Source organism: Mastomys coucha, unplaced genomic scaffold (genome assembly GCF_008632895.1).
Source record: "Mastomys coucha isolate ucsf_1 unplaced genomic scaffold, UCSF_Mcou_1 pScaffold22, whole genome shotgun sequence".
NCBI lineage: Eukaryota > Metazoa > Chordata > Mammalia > Rodentia > Muridae > Mastomys > Mastomys coucha.
Genome location: NW_022196905.1, coordinates 243,432,662 through 243,454,936, shown reverse-complemented (window position 1 = coordinate 243,454,936; position 22,275 = coordinate 243,432,662). Strand labels below are relative to the sequence as shown.

Genomic DNA, 22,275 nt, shown 5'->3' with positions numbered 1-22,275 from the left:
TTTATGTGTGGGTCACATGGAAACCACAGTTAGAATCAGTGACTGATAGAGACAGAAGAGGCAGGGAGCTGTAAGACACACAAATCTGAGATGGGAAAGGCCCAGAGAGCAACAGGGACAGACACTGGCCTAGTGCGGGACATTGGGGGGCTAGGCCTAGAGCCAACCTGGGGTGGCTGACCACAGCGGGCTCTCAGGGCTGAGCTTGCAAGTCTGAAGAGTGACTCATGAAGGCCATCTCTGGTTCTGCTGGTTGCTGAATCTACTCAGAGAAGTCTTTTCCACTGAGATCGTAGAATGTAGATAGGCCCCTCCCCTGCTGCTTCCCCAGCCCTCTCCTGCCTCTCTTTTCTTGACAACATCCATCAAAAAGAAAAGAAAGAAGGAAAGAAAAGAAAAGAAACAGTGGCTCCTGAGCTTTGTAGGTCTGGGGATACAGGACCAATAACCACAATCCCCTTAAGTCTGTGTACTACTTAAGTCCCTTAAGTCAGGACTACAGTAAACGGCGAAGACTACTGATTCTCAGACCTTCCAGGCCCCTCTCATTGACCCAAATAAACCCAGGCTCCTGGGAATGGCATTCAAGGCCACCAGAGGCCTCACAGCCTTTACTCTTTGGTCCCAGACTGCACTTGGAAACACAGCCGACTAAAACCCTTTTGTTTCAGACCACCTTCTCTGACTTAGAAAGACCCTCATTATGGACAAAATCTGTCCTTTCAGCCTGGTGTTGTAGTCCATGCCTCGAATCTAGCGCTTGAGATGAAAAGGCTGGAAGATACACAAGTTCAAGGCTAGCCAGATCTGTATAGAGTAAAAAAAAAAGTTCCAGACAAGACAGAGCTTCATAACAAAATCCTGTCTTTTTTCTTTTTCTTTTTAAGATGGAGGGAAGCTAGAGAGATAGCTCTGTGGATAATGTGCTTGCCTTACAAGCATAAGGCACTGAGTTTGACCCTCAGAACACTTTTTTATTTTAGCTAAACATGCTGGCTGGCACACTTGCAATCTTAGCACTGGGGAGGCAGAGGCAAACAGATCCTGGGGCTCACTAGCCAGCCAGCTTAGCCTACTTAGCAAGCTCTAGGCCCGTAAGGCCTGGATTCCCCTCTCCCTGTTCATCTCAGGTAGGATAACCACCCTGTCATTTTGTCCAGTCAAGTGGCCAAACTCTTGACCTGCTTGCTCTTACAGAGCAAATGCCTGACAGCTTTACCCACTCCTCAAGCTGTGCTCACTAGCTTTTGGGGCCTCCCAAGACCTGCTGAATCAAAGGTCTTGGAGTAAGTGGATGTGGCCACACATGCCTTTAATCCAAGCATGGGGTCCTGGGGGGAGAGGGGCAGGCACAGGCAGACAGATTTCTGTGTTTGAGGCCAGTATGGCCTGCATATTGAGTTCCAGGCTAGCCAGGGCTGCATAGTGAGACTCTGACTCTAACATACAGACACCTTGGAGCAGGCTCAGAGATCTGTTTTGACAAGCTCCCCAGTTATCCTGACTGAAATGTGGTGGAAAGTCTGCCTTCTTTTGGTCCTCTTCACCTACTCTGAGCTGCTGAAGTAGCTTACCCAATGCCCTTCCACGTCTAGCTTTCCTTTCTTGGAATCTGCTAGGCGAGCTTCCAGATAACCTACTACTTCTTCCTGTCCCCCTTCTTCCCAGGACTTAGAGACCCACAGCCTTTCCTAGGCAACTTTGCCTTGCACTGTGAGCAAGATAATGCAGACATTATGTTCCACTACCACAGAGCCAGGGCTGAGACAATTCCTTCCCATTTTAACCTTAGCAGTCATCTTATGAAGTTTGACTGTGAACTCTTTTGTTCTTGTTGGCTTGCTTTGTTTTCACTGTGTACCTCTGGCTAGCCTGGCACTTGCTATATAGACCAGGCTGGCCTCAAGCTCACAGGGGTCCATCTACTTCTGTCTCTCTAGTTCTGGGATTAAAGGTGTTTTTCCACTACACCATGCTATCCCATTTTAAAGATGAGAAAACTAAGCTTCAAAGAGCTTAGGCAACAGGCTCCAGATGATATAACAGCTAAGACCAAATCCAGATTGTTAAATTAACTATCAGGTCTTATCACTGTTAGCAACTTGAAGGCAAAGCTAAGTCACTCTTCCTTCTTATCCCCATGCATAGCATAGGGGAAAAAATTGACTATGTTTGTGGGTCTTTGACATGTTCCAAGGTCCTCAGACCCAGAGACATGGAAGTGGCTAGTGATTGCCTACAGCTGTGTGGCGGGTGGGATAAGGAGTGATTTCTCTCAAGTTCAGGGCTTCATTGGGAGATGATGAAAATGTTCTGTTCTTATAACATGAGAAGGTTTGTACAACTGTGTGAACATACTAAAAACCGGGGCTGGACAGAAAGCTCAGTGGTTAAAGTACTTGCTGGTCTTTTGGAGGACCAGAGTTTGTTTCCCTGCACCCAGGTCAGAAGGTTCACAAACACATGCAGCTTCTGCTCCAGGTGATCCAGTGCCCTCTGGATTCTGAGGGCACCTGCACTCATGTACATACCTACATGCAGACACAGACCTACACATACAGTTAGAAATAAAAAGAAATCTTGTCTTGAGACACTGTCTCTCTATGTAGCCCTGGCTGTCGTTGAACTTGCCACATAGACCACAGTGCCCTTGAACCTGTAGAGACTGGCCTGAGTGCTGGGGTTAAAGACATGCACCCTCACACCCAGCGAAAGCAAATCTAAAAAAAATAAATAAACAAAAAACTTAATGTACATTTTAAACAAATGAATTTTATGCCATTTTATTCTCAAAGATGCTTTTAAAAATTCTTCAGACAGTAGGGACTAGACTTGGGGAATGCAGTTATCTAAGGATTTCAAGGCCCACATTCCTTTGTCTCATAAATTCTCAGGGTACTCAGCTCCCCGGAGCTTGAATTCCTACTTGTCACATGCAGAGTGACACTTGTTCATTTGGCTCGCAGCTGCCCTTACACTTTCCTAGAAATGTCTCTGGCAGTGCACATCGAGGTTTCATCCTTGGATAGCTTAGACTCTGACCTCCCTGCTGGCCTTTCCCCCTTGTGGATTCCCAGTTCTGAGACTCCTTCTTCTCCAACCCATACAGTGATCCCCTAGACTGCCAATCTACGCTTTCTGCTAGTGGGATAATACTGGAAAAGCACAGGGACCTGAGGAACTAACAGTTCTGCCTAAGATATCCCCACTATTCTCTACTCATGAAAAATCTTGAAATAGGCAGATTCCCTTCTTGTCCCCACCCCTGAATGCTAGAGACAAATGGACAGAGGACATTCATCCATCTGAAAGATGTTTAATGTATCTTGAGTTTAAGGTACAAAACACACAGCAGGGGCTAACCCCAGGAGAGCCATCTGTTAGTCAGCTGCCCCCAAACATTGCAGTCAGGAATTCCAGCTCCAACGGTAATGGTGCAGTGACCCTGGGATACTTGGTCCCTTCTCCCTTTGGGAAAATTCTGAGGTGGTGATGGGCCCAGAGACCTGTCTCCTACTCTAAACATCTCAGATCCAAGCCTCAGAAAGTTCCAGATTTAGACCTAGTGCAGTAGACTGGCTATGAGGCAGCTCTGAACGAAAAGCCTGGCCCAGTGCCTAGGTCCTAGAAAAGGAGTCACCATTACCCCAATAACTGGAAGCAAAGGGAGAGAGTTAAAGCAAGATGTGGTGCTCATGTAGCTAACCCAGCAAGTTAGCTGAACTGACTGAGGCTTGCCCTCTGTCCTAGCCCAGTCACTCTGAGGACCAGCCCCTCATAAAGCCTCATTGCCAGTGCCCTGATCCTGACCTGGGGGTGGAGGTCAGGGAGGACCAGTGTCCCCTGAAGAATGATGCTTTGTGGAGAGGAACAGCTGCCAACAGTAAGTCCAGGAAGATGCCCTAGGGAAGGGACAGCAGCTGTGGGCCTATCCCTAGAACTCTGGACTGGATCCTGAGCCATTTTTCAAAATGAAACGTGGGAAGGGTTAAGGGCAGAGAGAGAGGTAAGAAGGGTCCCTGTGAGGACCAGCCCAGGAAACCCTTCTGACCAGTCCCAAGGAGGTTGTTACCACTTCAGTCCAGACCTCCCCCCAGCCCCCCAGCCCCATACCAGGCTGGGTAGGCTCCTCTGCCCATGCTGAGGAACATTCCCCATAGGGGCTCCACATCCTGCGCCTCCCTGAGGCCCTGGGCTACAGCCTGCCTCCTCTGTTGAACTGGATGCACCAGTGGGAGTTGGCAGTGCCCGGACTAAGATGAGTGTGGTCCTTGTGGCCCATGAGGGGCTGCAGCTCTTGCTGCAGCGGGATGTCTGCGCTGCTCTCGCTGCGAGAACGGCCAGCTTTGGCCAGGCTTGGGGGGAAGGCAAAGCTAGAGCGAGGGTCAGAAGACAGGTCAGGAGGAACCTGGGGCTCTTCAGTGACCAGAGGGTGGGGAGGTAAGCGGGTTAAAGTCGGGGGCTGGGTACAAGGTGGGGATGCCAGGCTCTCCAGGGACGAGATGCTCTGGTTCCAGCCTGTCTGCATGTCTACAGGCACGATCTTGGTTGTTTCTGAAGACACATACACAGCCAGGTCTCCCTGCCCACTCTTCCAGGGTAACTCCTTCTCTGCACAGGTTGGGGACGGGGGGATGATGCGTGGGCTCGGACACACCTCAAAGCTTCCTGGGAACACAGAGAGAGCATGCATGAGTTTATTGTCAGCGCAGGGGAATCCTCAAATGCACCCGAGGTCACCATATTGCACTCATCTGTGCCATACTCAATAAATGCCACCCTGGAAGGAAGCATTGGGCTTTGGTTTGTCTTGTGTCCTAGCACTAGCAGAGAGTTACACACGGAACAGTTGTCCGCAGGTACATACTGGACAAATGGTCATTAACTACAGCTTAGGAAAACCAAACGAGAAGGATGCCTTGTCCCTGATCACCCACAGCAGCACCAGCAGCATCAGCTCAGAGACTGGATCTTGCTAAGCCTTATTCTGGCCAACCAGTGAGGCACCCTACTGAGCTGTGACAGCAACTGTGACAACTCCAGATGGGGGCTGGAGAGGGCTCATCCAGAGACCCTGAGTTCAATTCCCAGCAACCACATGGTAGCTCATGACCATCTACAAGGAGATCTAGTGCCCTCTTCTGGCCTGCAGGCACGAGTGCAGGTAGAATGCTGTATACACAATAAATTAATTAAAAAAGAAGACCCTGGACTTCACGGAAGTCCCCTTTGGAGCAAACTTTATACCACTACCTTCTTTTGATTTTTTTTTTCAGATAGGGTTTCTCTGTGTAACCCTGGCTGTCCTGGAACTTGCTCCGTAGACCAGGCTGGCCTTGAACTTAGAGACCCACTTTTCTCTGTCTCCTGAGTGCTAAAATTAAAGGTGTGTACCACCACCTCCTGTCACCTCCACCTTTTAAACCATTTTGTAATAGGTTAGAAGGGACTTATTGCCAGGCAGTGATGGCACATGCCTTTAATCCCAGCACTTGGGAGGCAGAGGTAGGCGGATTTCTGAGTTCCAGGCCAGCCTAGTCTACAGAGTGAGTCCAGGACAGCCAGGGGCTATACAGAAAAACCTGGTCTCGAAAAACCAAAAAAAAAAAAAAAAAAAAAAAAAAAAAAAAAAAGAAGGGACTTATTAACTAAATGTAATGTGTGGTCTACGCTGGATCTTTACTTGCACAAAACTGCTGCAGAAGGCTGTATGAGGGAGCACACACCTGTACTTCCAGGACTTGCAGGCAGCAGGGTCAGGAAGACCGTGAGTTTGAGGCCAGCTGGGCTGCCTAAGGAATGCAAGGCAAGCCTGGGATACATAATGCGACCTTGTCTCAAACAAACACAAATAAAAACCAAGGAAATCTAACTTCCAACTAGGTATCTTATGAGAAAGATTTCTTTTTTCCTTCGAGACAAGGTCTCTCTGTGTGGTCCTGGCTGTCCTGGAACTCACTTTGTAGACCACGCTGGCCTCGAACTCAGAAATCTGCCTGCCTCTGCCTCCCAAGTGCTGGGATTAAAGGCGTGCGCCACCACTGCCCGGCGAGAAAGATTTTATATATGGTTATGATTCTGTGGTTGTGTCTTTAAGAAGAACACTTTTCTTGTCAGTATTAGTTGATAAAATGAGATGATGTTTGAGATTTTTCTTCCTAAGAACCCTGAAGAGCAGGTGTCATAGGTCACAGTGAAGGAGGACGAGCTATGAGCAGGTGATGACTGAAGCTGGACTTGGGCAAATGGGAGTTCATTTCACTATTGTGTCATTTCATATTTTGAAATTTTCTATAATAAAATTCTCTAATGTCCCCTGTGCATTTGTGCCGACTACCATTGAAATCTAACATTAGGAGGGAGATTTTCACTTGCAGAAACACGTATACTGCTTTTTATGCACAAGGATTCCATTCCCAAGGTCAGGTGCCAACCTCCTCACTTGTAGCTCTGCGTATGGGCAGGTGTGCTAAGCCTGGGTCACAAGAGACCTGGGTCACTCACTTCTAGGTCTGCTTATCACTTTGTGTTCCTTGGGCTGTGGTCTTTGAACCATGTGACTAGGTGGGTCGAGTTTCAGAGCCTGTTTGTATCTCGTGATTCTGGACAAGGCTCTGTTAGCTCAGTTTCCCCATCTTGGATACCGCAATGGTTTAAGGCACTGTACAAAATTTCTGGTAGAGTCAAAATGCTTAGTAAGTGCTGGCTGTGAGTAAGCTAGCAAACCGACCTTCCAAGGCAAAGGCCGGAACAGGCAGAGGAAACAGCCAGCTGCACAGGGGAGCGAGACCACGAGGAAGTCATTACCCGAGACCTTGCCTTCCTGGAGAACCTCACTGGTGGCTCGAGCCACGAAGATGATCCCTTCATCGTCCTCTTTCTCTGTCTCTGAACTGTCACTTTCTTCCTCCTCCTCAGACTCCACGGTTAGTATCACCGCAGCTGGACAAGGGCGAAAGCCGAGTCAGGCCAGCCAATCCAGACAATCTCAAGTCAGCTCCTGCCCTCCCCTCCCCCGCTCCTGCCCCCTCCCCGCAAAGCCCGTGTTAGCAGAAGCACCTGCATCTTCCTTCAGCCATTTTAGGCAGTGGCCTAGAGTGTTGGACGTGAGTGGGGGGGAGGGAGGAGATTCCAGAGCCCAAGGAGGCAATCCAAAGGTGCTAAGTCCTCAGAGGAAGCCATGAGGGCCACACCTCTCGGCTCTTTCTGTTGTCAGCCCCAGATCAACTGATGATATCAGCACCCACAAGGCTGGAAGGTCCGTTAGCCAATGCAGCTCGCAGGGAGCTATAGGTTTTGATGAGACCTTATATCTTTGATTCCACCTATTCTTGGAGGCCCAGGCCTCTTGTCCATGTCTGTGTCCTGTCCCAAGTCCTTAGTAGTCCATAGTCAGAGTCATCAATTCTGCCATGCATGCTAGACAGGTGTGAACTATGCCAACACTCAAGTGTGCCCAACTAGTCCCTGCTGCTAAGTGTTCCCAGAGGAGAGCCTCCAGGATTGGGATGACCAGGCCTGCTTCTTCCCCTTCCCCACCTCCCCTTCCATCCCTGAAGCTCCCTGCTTGCCTGTGTCCTGAAAGCCCAGGTCTCGAGGAGGCTTCCCATTTGTAGCTTCGGGATTAGCCACACCATCCTTCTGAGGACCAGAAAGCAAACCTAACTAAGACTATGGCTGTGGTCTTACCACCCCATTCCCAAACCATGTGAAATGGCAAAAGACAACAGAATAAGACTTCCTAATCCAGAAGTGTGTGTTGGGGGGAGGGGCATTTATCACAATGGTCTACCATTCCACTATTCCTTGGTCAGCTTGGCAGTAACTGTGGAGCCTAGAGTGACCCACTTCCTATCAGGGGCTCTGCTCTGAATACATGGGCCGGAATTGGCCAAAGGACTCCTAGAATTACCTTGCCAAGAACTCTGCCCCTTTCCTGTCTGTTTCACCCCTGGTAGCAAATGGCCCCACAGCCAAGAGGCTGTCCCTCCCTCTGAAGCCCAGACAGGCCTGAAAGGAAACCCAAGCTGCTATAGTCACCAAACCCTGATTGACCATCTCCTTGAGCTGAGTTCAGGATGTGAGGACTTAGAATTATTTGTTACCAGCCTACAGCCGTAAAGGAGGTGTCCCAGAGAAGAGACACACCTTCTTATGGCCGCTCTTGCGGGGTCTAGGCTTGCTCTTGGTGAAACAGATGTTATGTTTGGTGGACTTAAAGGACTCGAGCCGTCGCTTCATGTTCTGCTGGAAGACCTCCTTGTCCTGTCGCTCCTGAGCATCCTCTGAGATGAAGTGGCGGCCACAGCTAGCCTTGTACTGGCAATGACAGCCCGACCTTGCCATGAGGCTGGGTGCCTGAGCCTCCCACAGGAATCCCAGGCTACAACCCCAACATGTTCATCACAGGTCCTGCCAGCCCAGCTTTTCCAGAATTCACCATGGAGTAAAAAATCAAATTAAAATATACAAAAGAATTATAGCCAGAGACTCTGTATTCAGTTCAATAAGGAAAAAAAAAATCCCTTTTCCTGATAAACCCCTGGCTGGCTTTCCCTCAGCTCTCTCCGATTTGAAGTGATAAGAGGCAGGGAGCCCTGTACTTTGATTCCTGGGGCTATATAAAACCAGAGCCATATCCTTTGCATTTATTGCTGTGTCGGGGATCCTCCTGCCAGCTTATTTCCTTCTAACCATTTCTACAACTGCCACACCACCAGGCCTATGCTTTAGACTCTCCTAGAATCTGCCCTGAACCCTACATCCTCTTGGTCCCAGCCACTGCCTATTTAATACAGAGCCAGCCCTTTACCTGCTTCTTTTAACTCTTTTTCTACACGCTCACCCAGCCTACCTGTTTCTGCCATTGGCAGCTTAGCAATCTCTTCCTCTCTAGGGGGAGGAAATCAGCAGAGTACTGTCCAGACCATTCATGGTCACTATTTTGCCTCACATTCTATTTGGTTCTTTTCTTATTCCTCACATTTCCTGTTTCTCTGACCCACTTCTGAGAGCTCCTTCAAGTCTCCCCTCCATCTTCCTCCTTTCCCTATGCACCTGGAGATGCCACCCCATCTCTGGGGCAAGGTGGCCCTGTCTCAGCTTTGCTCAGCTCCCCCTCCCCCATTCCTTCTGCATCTTTATTTTTCTTACTAAGGAATCCCAGTATCCACTTCTCTGCTTTTAGACAAGCTCCTGCTCTTGTTTTTAAAGGCCTTTCACTGACACTACCATCTCCCTTCTTTTGAGGCCAAGATCTTATAAATGGATCTGGACACTTTCCTGCCTAGTACTTCCTTAAATGCCAAAAATACTATTCAAGTTCTCTAAGTCCAAACGTCCTCCCTGGTCACCCGTCCTGAAGCCTCTGGAGGTGCGTGGCCTCTGGAGGTGCCTGGCCTCTGAAGGTGCCTGGCCTCTGAAGGTGCCTGGCCTCTGAAGGTGCCTGGCCTCTGGAGGTGCCTGGCCTCTGAAGGTGCCTGGCCTCTGAAGGTGCCTGGCCTCTGGACTGCAGCTAGCCCTTCTTCTACCAGAGGCTTTTCCTTCTCCAAGGGTTCCCCTCTCTCCTTTGCTGGCTCCCTGCCCCTTTCTTCATGTCTATTTTTCTGTATCGTTCTTGGCCCTGTTTCTCTAAACACTCTCCCCAGAGAATCCTACTAGCTCTCTCCACTTCAGCTAGCCCAGTGACAGGACGTGAGGTTTCAAAACAGCAGGCATCAGCCCAGCTGCACTGGAATCGGCAGGGGGCTTATTAAACACACAGATTCTAGTCCCACTCCGTATTACAGCATTTAAATCTCTAGGAGGCAGAGCCAACAGCATTCCATCAAGCTTCTCAAGTGAGGAGACCTCTCCCAGAGCTCTCTCTTAAGCTGTGTCTTGACTAACTATACACTGTCTTTAATGCTGTTTCTGGAGAGAGCATAAGGAGTGTGTCACAGTGCAGCCAGGTGCACTCAGAGCTAGCCATACCCCAAACGCTCCATCACGCCAGTCTGGAGGGAAGTCTTTGTAGCATGCCACAGGGCTCTGTCCTCAGCTCTATCCTGTTCAATACTTATGATGATTTAGATGGATGTAAAGTTAACAGGCTTAGCAAATGTTCAGTTGATAGGAGTCTGAGAAAGAGACATTTGGTGGTAGACATGGGATCCAAATGATGGAATGATGGTGAAATTAAATAAGATGACATTTGACAATAAGCACAAACTTACTCTAGCTCTCTTTAAACTACACAAAAACTGAATCCAACCCATTGGTCAGACACACACACACACACACACACACACACACACACACACACACACACAGCCCTCTATGTACTCTCTCTGATGTAACATAATAAGAAGGATACAGCATACCTGAAAGCCCCTGGACCTGATCAGGCTCCAGTTTTAATAATCAGAAAATATAAGAAATGGAGTAACATGCTAAGTAACACTTGGCTGGTCAGCAAAATCTAGAAAAATGGTAAGTCCTCCAATAAAAGGACTTAGTTTCTTCAATAAATAGTAAGGGGGAAAAGAAAAACTGTTAAAGGTTTTTCTTAATGGAGGACATATTTTCCAGACATAAATTGTGAACTATCATTTGGATCCTGAGCTATGCAAACCAGCTAGGAAAAAAACAGATATTTATTGAACAGTGATTGAGCATTTGATATAAAGAATTATTATGTTATAATAGTACTACTATGATTTGATTTGCCTTGATTTTTGCAGTGCTGGGAAATCAAACTCAAGGCCTCATAGATGCCGAGCAAATGTTCTACTACTGTCTAATCTCCTCGGCCTGGCCTTATTTTTTAAAGACCTGGCTAGTTCGGGTAGTGGTTTCACACTTGTAACCACAGCATTTGGGAGGCTGAGGCAGGAGGATTCCCAATTTGAAGCCAGTCCTTGGGCAGCTAGCAAGACTGTCTTAAAGAAGCCAAAATTTAAAAATAAAAGAAACAAAGAGTTCTTGCCATATACTAAGATATTTATAGATAATATCATATGATGTCTGGAGTCTGCTGTAAGATAAAGTGTGGGCAGGGTGTGGTGGGTTAGGGAATGAAAAAAATTTAATCACACACAGATAATTATTAAAGTTGGGTAATGGATAAATGAGCTATTTCATTCTCGCTACTAAAATTTTGCACAAGAAAAACATTAAAAGGAAAAGAACACTTGGAATGAAGTGGGTTTGACAGCCATTATCTGAGGCATGCATGAGGGTCTGGTGGAATGTGAGGGCGATAAGAAGCCCTAAACGAGTGCGCCAAATCAGGGATCCTGGACAGCTGAAACAGCAAATCCAGAATAGGAATGTAAGGGAGCCCCTATCCCTTGCCCTAGACAATCACCTAGTCGCTCCTCCATGGGGTAAGGGAGGGGGCTTCTCATGGGCAAACATACACTAGAGGCAGAAGGGTCTGCAAGAGTAGGGGGGCTGCGAGAAAAGCCACCTGTAAACCTTTGAATCTTACTCTGCAGGACTGGAAACTAAAGGGAGGTGCTCCCAAATTAAGCCAATTCTACCTCAATATTCTCTCTCAGTGTGGTGGAGCCATGAGTAATAGTCAGCTTCGTACTTCAAAAGGCCCAGCATAATGACCTGCTGCCCCCTTGTGGGGTTACAGAAGATCCTCTCCTGGATAGGATGAGCCTTTCCAGACTCAAAGCTCCAACGCTACCTGATCTGCACAGGACTAATCCACCCCTCTCTTGTTAAGCTGGTCCCTACTTTCCCCTCTGACCTGCATCCTCAAAGCTCCCTGTTCTCTATCTCCCCCTCAGGGACAACATCCATGTGTGCTCCTCTCCTTCCTAAAGCCCAGCTTTGAATCCAAAGGGTTCCCTTCTAGAGTCCCAACCTGTTCAGCTCTCATTTCATGCCTTGTAATCTGATATACACCCTGCAGTACTTCCTCCTAATCATCACCATCATCATCATCATCATCAACAGCAACAACAACAACAACAACAACAACAATAACAATAACCCAGCAAAGGATGAAATCCACAGCCTTCACAGCTGGACACAAGCTGATACCAAACACCCGCCTGCCCCGTCAAGTCTCTGATAATGGCCTCTACAGTCCACTGCCCACCACCCTGGGAACTCCCACATCCTGCAAGCTCTCACCCTGCGCCGTGGCTTGTAGAGGCCTCCGCAGAGCAGATGATGCATCACCGCATCTTCTCGGTCTCGGCCACTGCGTACTGTGTCAATCACCTGCAGATCCAGACACGCTCCACTGCCGCTCTCTCTCCTGCAGGAGGCAGGGATATGTGTGCTGGGGAGTGGGCAGCACAGGTGAGGGGAAGGGCAGAGGCAAGGTGTTAAGGCATCCTCCCCAGAGGGATCTGGGGAGAAGTGCTTGGGGAAGGGGAAGAGGGTCTGGTGGACTCACAACAGGTTGGTGACAGAGGTCTCTGCCACAGAATTTCTGCTAGGCATAGAGGGCAGAGTGAGTCCTGTGGAGGACAAGACGTGGCCTCCCTGTAGGTGACGGAGGTCAGACAAGGGTCAGATGAGGAGTGGCCAGACAGAGGGTAATGAAAAGAATAACAAGCGTTAATAATTATTTTGAACACTATTTTGTTTTGAGCCAGAGCTGGGGATTACCCAAGTTCTCTCGAATGCTATGCAAGTGGTGAACTATTGAGATACACCCCCAGGCATTTATTTCATTCTTTGTTATAGCAGATACTGAAACACTTCACACACTGACTTCTCAAAATCTGACCTAGGCAGTCCTATCCTCATTGTTACTTTCCTCTCACTGAGGAAACTGAAGCTCAGACCACATAAGTAACTCATCCACGCATCGGCCTACCCATGATAATAGCTGAACTAAGTCAGTTGACTTCAGGGTCCAGCTGTTTCCCACCTTTGCGTACAAGCCTGCCAGACTCTGTTAGTACCAGGCTGGCTCCTGCAGCTGTGACTTCACGACACCCTGGGAAGCCAGCTGGGAATTCCAACTCCCTGCTCCTTGCTAACAAGCCTGCCTGCCTGTCATTCCTTACTGCCCTACTCTGCTGACCATCTGTCTAGCCGCCACTGGCCTACCTGGTAACTGCTGGCCCACCTGGTCCACAAAGCTGATGGCATCTCGGATGTTGAGTCTGTAATACACATCCCAGATCTGGTCTCGGATACGATAGGCTGACCGCCGCATCAAGAGCTGACTCAGGTACTTCTTGTCAAACTGTTCCCACCTATAGAGGATGCCAGGCCCAGCCCTAAGTATTATCCTCAAGGTGTAGCTGGCTGCCCCTTCCCCTAGGCAGGGCAGGGGCAGTGCCAGCACTGGCCTGGCTTTCTTGGTGTGAGTCTCAGCCAAGGAGAATTTCAAGGCTAGTCCCTGTTCTTACAACCTTTACAGTTTCAGGAGAGAATCTGCCATTAGTTAAAGTTGTTTAAAATAACTGTAAAAATTATAACCATGACCAAAAGAAAAAAAAACTACCAAGGATAATTATAATGGGGATTTGTCCTTGTCAGAGAGGCCAGAGGTCTCTGAGGAATCAACACCCGTGGTTAGATCTGAAGGATGATTCAAAACTAAGCTAAGAGAGAGGCAAGGCGGGGTTCTGGTAGACAGGACACATCCAGTGGTCTCAGTGGCCAGGTTTGGACTGCATGGTGGGCTCTGAGGTTCTAAAAGGGGTCTGTGTAATTATCAGACAGACCACCAAACACAGAACAGAACAGAACAGGGTGAGAGTCTGGCAAGTGCCGGACCATGCAGCGTCTAGCGGGCCACCCTGGGGAGCTCTGTCTTATCCTGAGGATACTGGGGTGCCACTGGAGGGCTTCAGGCAGAGGTCACGCAGCCTGAACCTGGCTGTGTCCCTTCTCAGAAGGGTGGCATATCTCCCATGCTGCCCTGGCTGGTAGGGCTACTGTTGCTGAAGGAGCCTCGGGGCAGCTCCCTCACCTGTCCCTCCAGTAGTGGTAGCCATGGTGCCCCACAACGTCCTCCACTGCAGCCAGAATGTGGTCAAAAGTCTAGAATGGGGGTGGGTAGGGGGACTGGATCAGGACTCTGCCAACGTAGGAGAAAGGAGAGAGGGGCAGGTAGAGGGATGGGGCTCTGGTACCCACGTGCTCGTGCAGCTCCTGGTTCAAGGTGGGTTTGTGGTAATCACTCCTCTTCACCCTCAGCCACTTGACCAGTGGCTTGATGGTCAAACCCTATGGACAGGCAAGAGGTGAGCCCTGTCCTGTTCAGTTCCCTGCCGCCTTTCTCCCTCCCCCCGCCCCCAAATTGGGCCTTCGTTTTGCCTCAACCCATTACACTCAAGGTCTGGGAAGTCAGGTCCCTGCCTCCCCCTGTGGAAATGGAAGGCCCTGTCCCAGAGTGTTCCGAGACTCTCCCAGGGCCTGCTGAACCTCTCCCCACCTAGCCTCCTGGGCGCTCCCACCTGCACGATGACCGTGAAGAAGACCACCACAATAGTGGTGGCCACAAAGTAGTCCTTGGCAGGGACTTTGGTCCTGTCCAGGAGGATGACGAGAGCAAAGGCCACAGCCCCCCGAAGGCCCCCATAGGACATCACCACCTGGTCAATCTTGTCCAGAGGGACCAGCCGGAACTGATTCAGCACCCACGTCTGCAAGACTACGCCTACAGCAGGAGGGAGGCCAGCAGGAGCAAGGGGTTGGGAGCGGAGGACACAGGGGGCCTGGCGCCAAGCATCTGGGCTAAGGTCTGGCAGGGGTTGGGACAGGTGGGCATTGAGGGGAGGCATGGGAATTAATGTGGATGTGAACTTGGACTGAGGGGATGAGGGGTGAGAGGGGAAAAAAGAGAAAGGGGACAGGGGAGCAGAGGGCGCCAGCAATACCGAGGGCTCGGAAGAACAGGATGAAGAAGAGGGTGCCCAGCACCAGCCCAGAGTCCCAGGCCCATTTGGAAGAGTCCACAGCTGAGATGCCAAGTAGCATGAAGATGACCGTTTCGGCACAGCTGGCAAGCGTTTTCATTGTGTATTTGACAGCTGTGCGTGACTTATGGGAGATGTTGGCCTCCACGTATTTCTTACATCCCAGGCCACACATGGTCACCCTGGGAGAAGTACAAAAGTGCAAGTGAGGGAGGGTCCCGAAGGCTCAGTGCCTCTCGGGCTTGAGCATGCAGCCAGTGGAGGTGCTGACCATCACAGGGTATCAGATGCCCCAAGCCAAAACTCAGGGATGTATGAAGATTACTAGTTAGCAGTTGTCCTGGAACAAATACAGATCTCCAGGCTTCCCTTTAGTGCCTCTTGCTCTGACTAATAACCCCTCTGGGGGTGCTATACCCATACCAACCAGTGGCTTCGGGCCTTGAAGTATACTGGCAGCTTAGCCTGCACTTCAGGTAGGGGAAGTGTGAACGTTCAGGTGCTCAGAAAGTTCTAGGTGCTTGAGCACAACCTGAGGCTTAGCCTCCTCCGAGGAGAATGAGATGTCCACTACCACAAGGGCTCCATGAGGCCATGTAAAGTGTGACTTTCCCTTTCCCAGCCGCGTGCCTGTGACAGCCCCAGGACTCACGCAAGAATGGCGGACAACGAGGCCATCTCAGCAGTGAGGTAGGCTGCGTAGGCGAGGAGGAAGACCAGCAACGGCTCGATGATGCGGACCCGCTTGGTGAAGCGTGTGGTCAGGGCCAGGAGGAAGGCAAAGACTAAGCCCACGGCTGCCCCGCCCAGACTGACCACAAACAGGGAGGCTGGGGGAGGAGTGGGTTGTCAGCATGACCCCTGGCCCAGACCCTCCCAAGCTGGGTTGACGAGTCTGTTGCCTAGTAAGAAATAGAAGGCACCCACCACACTCCCTGGGGCTCAGGGTCCCAGACTAGAATCCCAAGGCAAGCTCCTCCCAGACCCCAGTTCTCCATAGTGGAGAGGAAGGAATGAGACATCAGAATAGCCTCCTCTGTCCCAACGCTGGCTGGGTGCGTCGCAACAATCCAGAGAAGGCAGACATTGAATGCTGGCCAAGCTGGGGGAAATACTGACCGACTCCCTTTAGGTAGTCAGTGGCCTGCACGTTGGCAGAGCCCATCTCCACAAAGGAGTTGCAGACCTTGTACAGCACCTGAGTGACAAGAGGAGAGGCAGGAAGTAGGAGGAGGCCACAGAGGGGAAGTGGGCGGGGACAGAAGAAAGCTCAGATGCACTTTTCACCCCAGGGGACTAGGAGGAAAGGTCTAAGCCTGGTCAGGTATCCCATAGGCAGCCTAGGGGTCCGCTACACGTTCTTACCACAGTTACTGCATCATTGAGCAGAGACTCGCCGAAGACGATGATAAAGAGCGTCTCATTAACGTGTACCTCCTCAAAGACAGCTAACACGGCCACTGGGTCCACTGCGGAGATGAGGCTCCCAAACAGCAAGAAATCCAGCAGGCCAGCTTGCACCCTAGGAGCTACCAGCGAGAGACAGAGGATAGGGCTGGTTGGTGAAGACGACTCTTGCCTCTGACGGGACTTCCGGTGGCAAGCCCCCAAGCTTTCCTACGGGGAAGAAATAAACCCAAAGGGAATTTGGAAAGGTGGGGAGACCGCTGCGGGTGCCTAAGACCTGGCTTTGCAACACTGGCTGTGGTGATATGGGCTCCTGTCGCTGTAACCGGGCTCTTTACTTGCCTAACTCACAAGATGGCTGCAAAACCATTCAGGCAGGTGCTAGTAATAAAACTGCAGCAACAGTAAAAGTAAAAGGAGCTGTCCGCAGGTAGAATTGGCTACTGGTTGGCTTTATTACCCAGGATAACAGGAAATGGGTTCTCCCACACCTGTGGTTCTCAGCCAACGGATAGATGTGGTGTGTACACAGGTCTCTGCCCGAAAGGAAGGCCGGATCGCAGTAGGTAAAGTACCATAGGTGGGACTTGAGTATGTCCCATAACCTTGTGAGCCTCAGTTTCCCCATATGCAAAATGGGAATGATATCAGTCTCAAGAAATTCTTTATTTAGTTAGTGCCTAATACATGGTAAGACACCAGTACCATTATTATTTAGAATTACTCCTGTGCTTAGTATCTGAGGTCCTCCTTTCTCTTCCTGCCCCAAATAGCTCACTTTTTATTAAGAACATGAGACTGGAGTTCCCAGCTGGGAATTGCAAGCTTCTCCTTTTTACCTTAGAAGAAGTCTGAATTTTCAATATCAGGACTGAATGGATTTCTTATGTCAGGAAATAAAGAGGAGGTTGGGAGAGGGCCTAAATGCAGAACCTCAATAAAATGGAGGCTAATCACAGGCCCTGGTTCCAAATGAACACAAAGGGCTCTGCTTTTTCTTCCATTAAATGAGGTAAATTCTACCTCGCAAGAGGGAGAATGAAGAAGACACAATAAGAAGGCCCAGTATAGCAGTTAGCATTTCATGGGTGTAAAATATGCATTTATTAGAAATAAAAACTGGAAACCACCTGGCATAGCTTGGGCAGACCTAGAACTGTAAATCCTTGCAGGGCTGGCAAATGGCAGTGTAGTGACAGAGGGCAGGAGTCGGCAGAGTGCTCCTGACAGAGGCTCCTGAGCTCCAGCAGCCCACACACAGCTGGGCTGCAGGCCCCTGCTCAGCTGTCATGCTGCAGAAGCACAGATCCAACTGGCTGAGACCAAAATTAGGACCAAAGCCTATCTGGAGGGCTGCCATGCACGCCAGGTGAGCGGGACCTGCAACCGAGCTCCCAGGGAATGGGACTCAGGCATCTGACCTTCAGAGCTGGAGAAGGGAGTTAGAGGATGGAGCTAGCGCCTGGGCTCCTAGGGTTACTCACCCACAAGTCCAGCCTGCTGCAGGCCCCAAAGGGCAACGCCTGTTGTGAAGGTGTTCCAGAGCGTGCCCACCACGGCGTAGGTGAGGATGGCACCCAAGTTATCAAAAAACAGCCGACTGGGCATGAAATAGCCTGAGTCTAGCACAATGGGAGGGAGCAGGAAAAGGAAGAAGGTCCCTGGCTCCAGCTGGTACTCAGCTTTCTTGGCCACAGCTAGGACGATGCCCCCCAGCACCAGGCCCAGCAAAATCAGCAGGCAGCTCTCAGGGACCAGGGATGTCACCTTCCGAGACAGGTGAAACACTGGAATGAAAGAAGGCTGAGGTAAGAGGACTGCCATGAGTTCAAGGTAAACATTGTATAGGATTTTTTTCTTTTCTTTTTTTTTTTTTTTTTTTTGAGACAGAGTTTCTCTGTGTAGCCATGGCTGTCCTGGAACTCACTCTGTAGACCAGGCTGGCCTCGAACTCAGAAGTCCGCCTGCCTCTCCCCAAGTGCTGGGATTAAAGGCATGCGCCACCACTGCCCGGCAGGATTTTTTCTTTTTTAGAAGATTCATTAATTTTTATTTTATGTGTATGAGTATTTGTTTGCAGGTATGTATGTGTATCATGTATATATGCCTGGTGTCTGAGGAGGCCAGAAAAAGGTGTCAGATCCCCTAGATCAGATGTCACAGGCAGTTGCCAGCTACTGTGTGTGTACTGGGAACCAAACTGGAGTCCTCTGCAAGAACAGCCAATGCTTTTTTTTTAAGCACGGAGCCATTTCTCCAGCCCCTCACCTTGGTTTATATAGAGAGTCCAAGGCTAGCCTGGGCTATGTAGCAAGACTTTTTCTCACCTCACCCCCCCAAAGATTAGCACATTGATTTATAATAAACACTCAATGTTTGTTATTAATATAACACAATCTATGCTAATATATGCACACATAGCTCCTTTTAGAAGCACCTTGGGCCTCTCAACCTAATGTGCTGCTTTGTGTAAGTTGGGCAGTGGTGGTGCACGCCTTTAATCCTAGCACTTGGGAGGCAGAGGCAGGTGGATTTCTGAGTTTGAGGCCAGCCTGGTCTACAGAGTAAGTTCCAGGACAGCCAGGGCTATACAGAGAAACCCTGTCTCAAACAAAACAAAACAAAACAAAACAAAACAAAACAAAACCTTTGTATAACTGGGTACAGTGGGACATGCCTTTAATACCAGTACTCAGGAAGCAAGTAGAGGTAGCCAGATCCCTGTGAGTGTGAGTTCCAGGCTAGTCAGGGATATATAGTACTCAGTCTCAATAAAGAAAGAAGGAAAGTAAGAAAGAAAGAAAGAAAGAAAGAAAGAAAGAGAGAGAGAAAGAAAGGAAAAAAGGAAGAAAGAACAAGCTTTGTATAGAACAGTTAGATCTCAAAGCTCTTTGACCTTATCACTTTCTAATGATGTGGTCCCAGGAATTTTTATTTACTTATTCATTCATTCATTCATTCATTCATTCATTCATTCATTTATAATGTGTATTTGTGTACCATGTGAGTGTAGGAGCCCACAGAGACAGGAAACAGGAGTCAGATCCTCTGGAAACTGAGGCATAGTCTGCTGTTAGCTGCCATGTGGGTTCTGGGAACTGAACCTGGGTCCTCTATCAGAGGTGCTCTTAACCACTGACCCAAGCCTCCAGACCATCAAGCAAATTCTTTGATCTACCTAAACTTTAGTTTCTCTTCTTTAGTGTAAGAAAAGTATCCATCACAAAGGGCAAAGACAAAGTACATGAAATGTGCAAATGTGCCTAGTGTAGTATCAGACACACAGTAGGCTCTCAGCAAATACTAATTAAATTTGACTCTGGAGAAAAGAAACATCTGTCTCTAGAAAAAGAGGAGGGTATGAGAAAAGGATTTCTGGGCTGGAGAGATGGCTCAGTGGTTAAGAGCACTGACTGCTCTTCCAGAGGTCCTGAGTTCAAATCCCAGCAACCACAAGGTGGCTCACAACTATGTGTGATGAGATCTGATGCCCTCTTCTGGGGTGTCTGAAGACAGCTACAGAGTACTTACATATAACAAATAAATAAATCCTTGAAAAGGATTTCTACCATGATTGCTTCTCCTACGTTTGTCCCTAACATGGTTCTCCCCTGGGCTCTTGCATGTTGAATACAGCCCATATAGTCCAGTCCCTCAGACAGATGGAGGAAGGGTCCCTATTAACCTGAGCCCATGCCAAAGCCCTCTGGAAACTGTACCCAAAGGCTCTACATCTACCTAGCACATAGTGGAGTCTGCGTTTATATGTAGTGAATGAAAGGAAATAAGGGATTGAAAGGGCATTCTAGTTATGAAACTGGAAGGTATTCCAGAATACTCTGTTTAGCATTCTCCCCCCCCCCCCCCCCCTCCCAGAATCCTTTCTAGCTGGAGAGGAGGACCTCTTGTTTCTCTGTAGGAGGTATCATCCAAGCTAGAAAAGGCACTATTTATCTATGATGCTGGTGCTATAAACCTTAAGTCAGAGAAGATTCTTCTACAACCCAGGGGCTTCTCAGCAAACGCAGCCCTTACTTCAAGTTGAAGGTGCTCTCTCCACCTTGCTGTCGATACTGCTGGGCCTCTAAGGTGAGCTCAGACACAGCTCCTCCTCCCTCCAGCCCCATCTTCGGTTTCCTTCTCCCCTTAGCATGTACCATCCCCAGCCGTGCAAACCCACGACCTATGAAAAAGTCAGTTCTCTGGCAGAATCAGGTCCCCTGAACATACTTCGGAGCTCCATTTTCCATTAATTGTGGGCTGCCAAGGTGGAGTGGAGAGTTCTACTGCATCTCCATTCCCCACCCTATAGCCCAACAACATCCCAGGAGGAGAAGGAGGTAAACACTAGGCTGCGGGATTCCTACATGAAGGTTTCATTGGGGAGACTGGAGTACAAGCTGTACCAGCATAGATGGAGAGTGAGTAGCAGCGCTCAGCTATAATTAGTCACCCCCACAGCAGAGCTTGAACAACGGAGAGAAAGAAGGAGGGTCTCTGTTGGGGAGGAGGGACCACTGGCTGCCAGTAAGCGGGGAGAGGTGAGGAAAAGCATCTCTGATGGGGAAAATGTGTGAACCTGAAGCACAGCCTTCAACGTGAGGGCGGAAAGAGGGTGAGCATGTGAAAGCACCAGGGGTAGTTAGCACATAGTCAGGACCCAATAAACGCAATTTCGAGACAGGGTTTCTCTGTATAGCCCTGGCTATCCTAGAACTCACTCTGTTGACCAGGCTGGCCTAGAACTCAGAAATCCGCCTGCCTCTGCCTCCTAAGTGCTGGGATTAAAGGCGTGCACCACCACCGCCCGGCTAAACCCAAGTTTCTTAAACATCGAAAAGAGGAATGTGAATTGGAGGGTGAGGTTGCAAATGGGCGATAGAAGGTGGCAACAGCATTCAGTGGAGTAGAGAGATATGCCACAGGAAAAGTGGCATAGTCTTTAGTTATCTTAGGAGATATTAAATCTCAGACTCTTGGCTGTCTCTCTAGGGCAGGAAAATTTCTCAGAACCAGAATGCCTAGGGTTTCCAGGAGAATATCATCCCTTCAGTGTCCCCTGGCGTCCTCATTGCTGACAGATTTCTGAGAAGCTGGACGTCTGGAGGAGAGGCCTTACTGACGTTTCTTGAGGAGAGCTAACTGCAGGGGAAGGGGAAACTGGGGGCAAGAGTCTAAAGATGGAACCGAAGAGAGTGGCGACAGGCAGCCCTTTTGAAAGGCAAATCCTCTGAACTACCAGCGGAGAAGGGGGACCCATAAGAGAACAGGAAATGGGAGAGAACCCAGATTTGTGGAATTGGAGCCTAAGTCCCCGCACAACACAAGACGCAGAACTGGATCTGGAGACCCAGGGGTTTGGGGGCGGGTCCTCTGCGGGCCGCTGGCCTGGCGTGCGGGCGGGCGAACACACACACACACACACACACACACACACACACACACACACACACGCACGCACGCGCACACACACTCACCGATTTTGGCCAAGCTGGCCACCAGGATCCACAGGGCCACCAGGTAGGGCGCCTCCACCTCGTGCCACTGCCAGCGGAAGAGCGCCAAGCCTGGAGGAGGAGGCTCACCCAATGGCCCCGACTCCTGGGTGGGTTCTTCTGTGGCCCCCGCCCCCGCCAGGGGCAACCCGGGCAGAAGAAGCAGTGCGGCGCGCAGCATCTTGCTGTCCTCCGGGCAATGCACGGCCGCCGGCCCCGCGTCGCTGCTGCCGCCGCCGCCGCCGCTGCCGCCGCCGCCTACCCGGCGCCCCCGCGTCACAGGCACGTGGGGCTCACTCCCCCCAATCCGGGCTCCGCTACCCCCAGGCCAGGTCTGGACCCCGAGACCCTGCCCAGGATTGTAGCAGTTGGGATCCCCTCCTCCATCTCTTCTAGGTTAGCCTCATCTCCGGAAATTCCCCAGCAAAGCCCTCCTTCCCCTCGAGTCCTGAAACCCACTCTTTGTGGGTACGCTCTCCTAAACCGCCTCTCCT

General features: G+C 49.9%; 1 protein-coding gene across 4 annotated transcripts; it reads right to left on the bottom strand.

Moving 5' to 3' along the window:
• Positions 1 to 3,299: 3,299 nt before the first annotated feature.
• Slc9a5 (solute carrier family 9 member A5) lies at positions 3,300 to 22,020 on the bottom strand. 4 transcript variants are annotated; one of them, XM_031341145.1, is made up of 16 exons: positions 21,764 to 21,971; positions 17,771 to 18,073; positions 16,245 to 16,408; positions 15,999 to 16,077; positions 15,532 to 15,623; positions 14,841 to 15,061; positions 14,418 to 14,620; positions 14,098 to 14,187; positions 13,931 to 14,001; positions 13,079 to 13,208; positions 12,398 to 12,486; positions 12,130 to 12,256; positions 8,149 to 8,319; positions 7,572 to 7,641; positions 6,808 to 6,942; positions 3,300 to 4,668 (listed from the first exon to the last, which is right to left on the bottom strand). In XM_031341145.1, the coding sequence occupies exons 5-16, from the start codon at positions 15,555 to 15,557 to the stop codon at positions 4,196 to 4,198; spliced, it is 1,806 nt and encodes a 601-aa protein (XP_031197005.1). In that variant the 5' UTR covers positions 15,558 to 15,623; positions 15,999 to 16,077; positions 16,245 to 16,408; positions 17,771 to 18,073; positions 21,764 to 21,971; the 3' UTR covers positions 3,300 to 4,195. The 4 variants fall into 4 exon arrangements, with proteins under 4 accessions (XP_031197005.1, XP_031197002.1, XP_031197003.1 ...); XM_031341142.1 differs by having other exon boundaries at positions 3,301 to 4,668; positions 15,532 to 15,709; positions 21,764 to 22,020; XM_031341143.1 differs by having other exon boundaries at positions 4,403 to 4,668; positions 6,731 to 6,942; positions 15,532 to 15,709; positions 21,764 to 22,020.
• Positions 22,021 to 22,275: the final 255 nt, after the last annotated feature.

Coding starts and splice junctions, on each gene's coding strand:
- Slc9a5 (XM_031341142.1), bottom strand. CDS start 21,962: ATGCTGCGCGCCGCACTGCTTCTTCTGCCCGGGTTGCCCCTGGCGGGG. Junction 18,074..21,763: donor GGCCAGCTTGGCCAAAATCG/GTGAGTGTGTGT, acceptor CTTTCATTCCAG/TGTTTCACCTGTCTCGGAAG. Junction 14,002..14,097: donor ACCAGGAGCTGCACGAGCAC/GTGGGTACCAGA, acceptor CCCCCATTCTAG/ACTTTTGACCACATTCTGGC.